This window comes from Dendroctonus ponderosae, unplaced genomic scaffold, assembly GCF_020466585.1.
Source record: "Dendroctonus ponderosae isolate FM_Combo_2020 unplaced genomic scaffold, Dpon_F_20191213v2 Dpon_F_20191213_4, whole genome shotgun sequence".
NCBI classification, from domain to species: Eukaryota; Metazoa; Arthropoda; class Insecta; order Coleoptera; family Curculionidae; genus Dendroctonus; species Dendroctonus ponderosae.
The window spans coordinates 660,548-661,856 of record NW_026018611.1 but is presented as its reverse complement, the minus strand read 5'-3'; the positions used below and the strand labels follow the sequence as shown (position 1 = coordinate 661,856).

The 1,309-nt window shown below is 40.0% G+C and overlaps 1 protein-coding gene across 1 annotated transcript; it reads left to right on the top strand.

Moving 5' to 3' along the window:
• Positions 1-488: 488 nt before the first annotated feature.
• On the top strand, positions 489-1,193 carry LOC125504331 (alpha-tocopherol transfer protein-like; the record flags this gene model as incomplete). The annotated part of the gene is given in 1 exon segment (XM_048666187.1): positions 489-1,193. A coding segment is annotated over 1 exon segment (287 nt), but the record flags the coding sequence as incomplete, so codon positions are not given.
• Between the last annotated feature and the right edge of the window lie 116 nt (positions 1,194-1,309).

The window sequence follows — 1,309 nt, the reverse complement described above, 5'->3', positions numbered from 1 at the left end:
GACAGAAGTCGGCAATTTTTTAAACGTGAGTGCGCAAGTGTCTCCCGCGCTTATTTAGCAACTTCATACTCGGGCGGCTCTAAAAAATCAGAAAGCCCTCAGATTTTACTGAGATTTTTTTTTGAAAAACATGAATCCTTCCGCAGTCCGTAGCAAAAATATAAAAAATCTACTACATTTAGACAGAAGTGCGCAGTTTTTTAAACTGGAGTGTGCATATGTCTACCGCGCTTATTTTGCAAGTTCATTTTTAAACGGCAAAAAAAAACCAGAAACGGATTTGAAATATCGCTAAAATTGCGTTTGCATCAAGCTGAATAAGTTTACTTGTCGTGGCCAAAATATAAAGATTCTCCTGCCGTCCGTTGGAAATGAGCAATTTTTTTAACATTAGTCTACAGCATTTTATTTTGCCAAACTCAGACGTTCCTGAACGACCTGAGTTCGATTATATTTTTCCCTGAAGCCCTACATTTGACAAAACAATTTGACGCCCGAAATTGACAACAAATAACAACAAAATCCGATTTTCCACTAGCAAACTGACTACTGAAGCCTCCAATCACTGCCGGTAAATTTAGGGCTTTCATAAACCGATCGAAAATTGCCATCGCATTTCCGCACAATTACAGCGCAATCATGCACTGTTCACATTGACCTCATGCGTTTTTTGTTTTTTAATTAAGCACAATTTACCTTTCATTCCCTAATGAAATATGCAATATTTTCCATATTCATGTGAAACTGGCGGGCAACGAAACAGTGATTTGCCAATTTTTGCGCCAAGTGAACCCTAAACGAACGGCTGGTAGGCAATTAGGAAAATATCCTTCACAAAGCAAAACTCATTTTCCCCATTGCTGGACAATCGGAAACTTTCCCTTTTTCCAAGGACAATCGCGCAACATGCAAAAGTTGCCGTTCGGCTTTACATCCAAGGAAATCATCGACCAGGGAAGAACTTCCCGAGAAAATATCGATGCCGTTAAACAATGGCTTTCCTCAGTGGATTCTGCGATTATTCCTCGAGTTCAGGATGAGTTGGTGGTGATTTTTCTGCTCTCTTGCGACAACGATCTGCCACTCGCCCAACACACCATCACCATGTACTACAAGTGCAAGAGAAACAGTCCGGATATATTCGATAACAGAGAAATGGACAGAGCTGATCTGAAAAAAGCCATGAATTCGATGTGAGTAAGTGCTTATTAGTATTTGGATTAAATGTGGCATGTGTGCCCGAAACGTTTCGCGCCTGCTCCATCATCAGGCAGGTTTTTAATTTAGTTAATTCAAATTTCAAATGTCA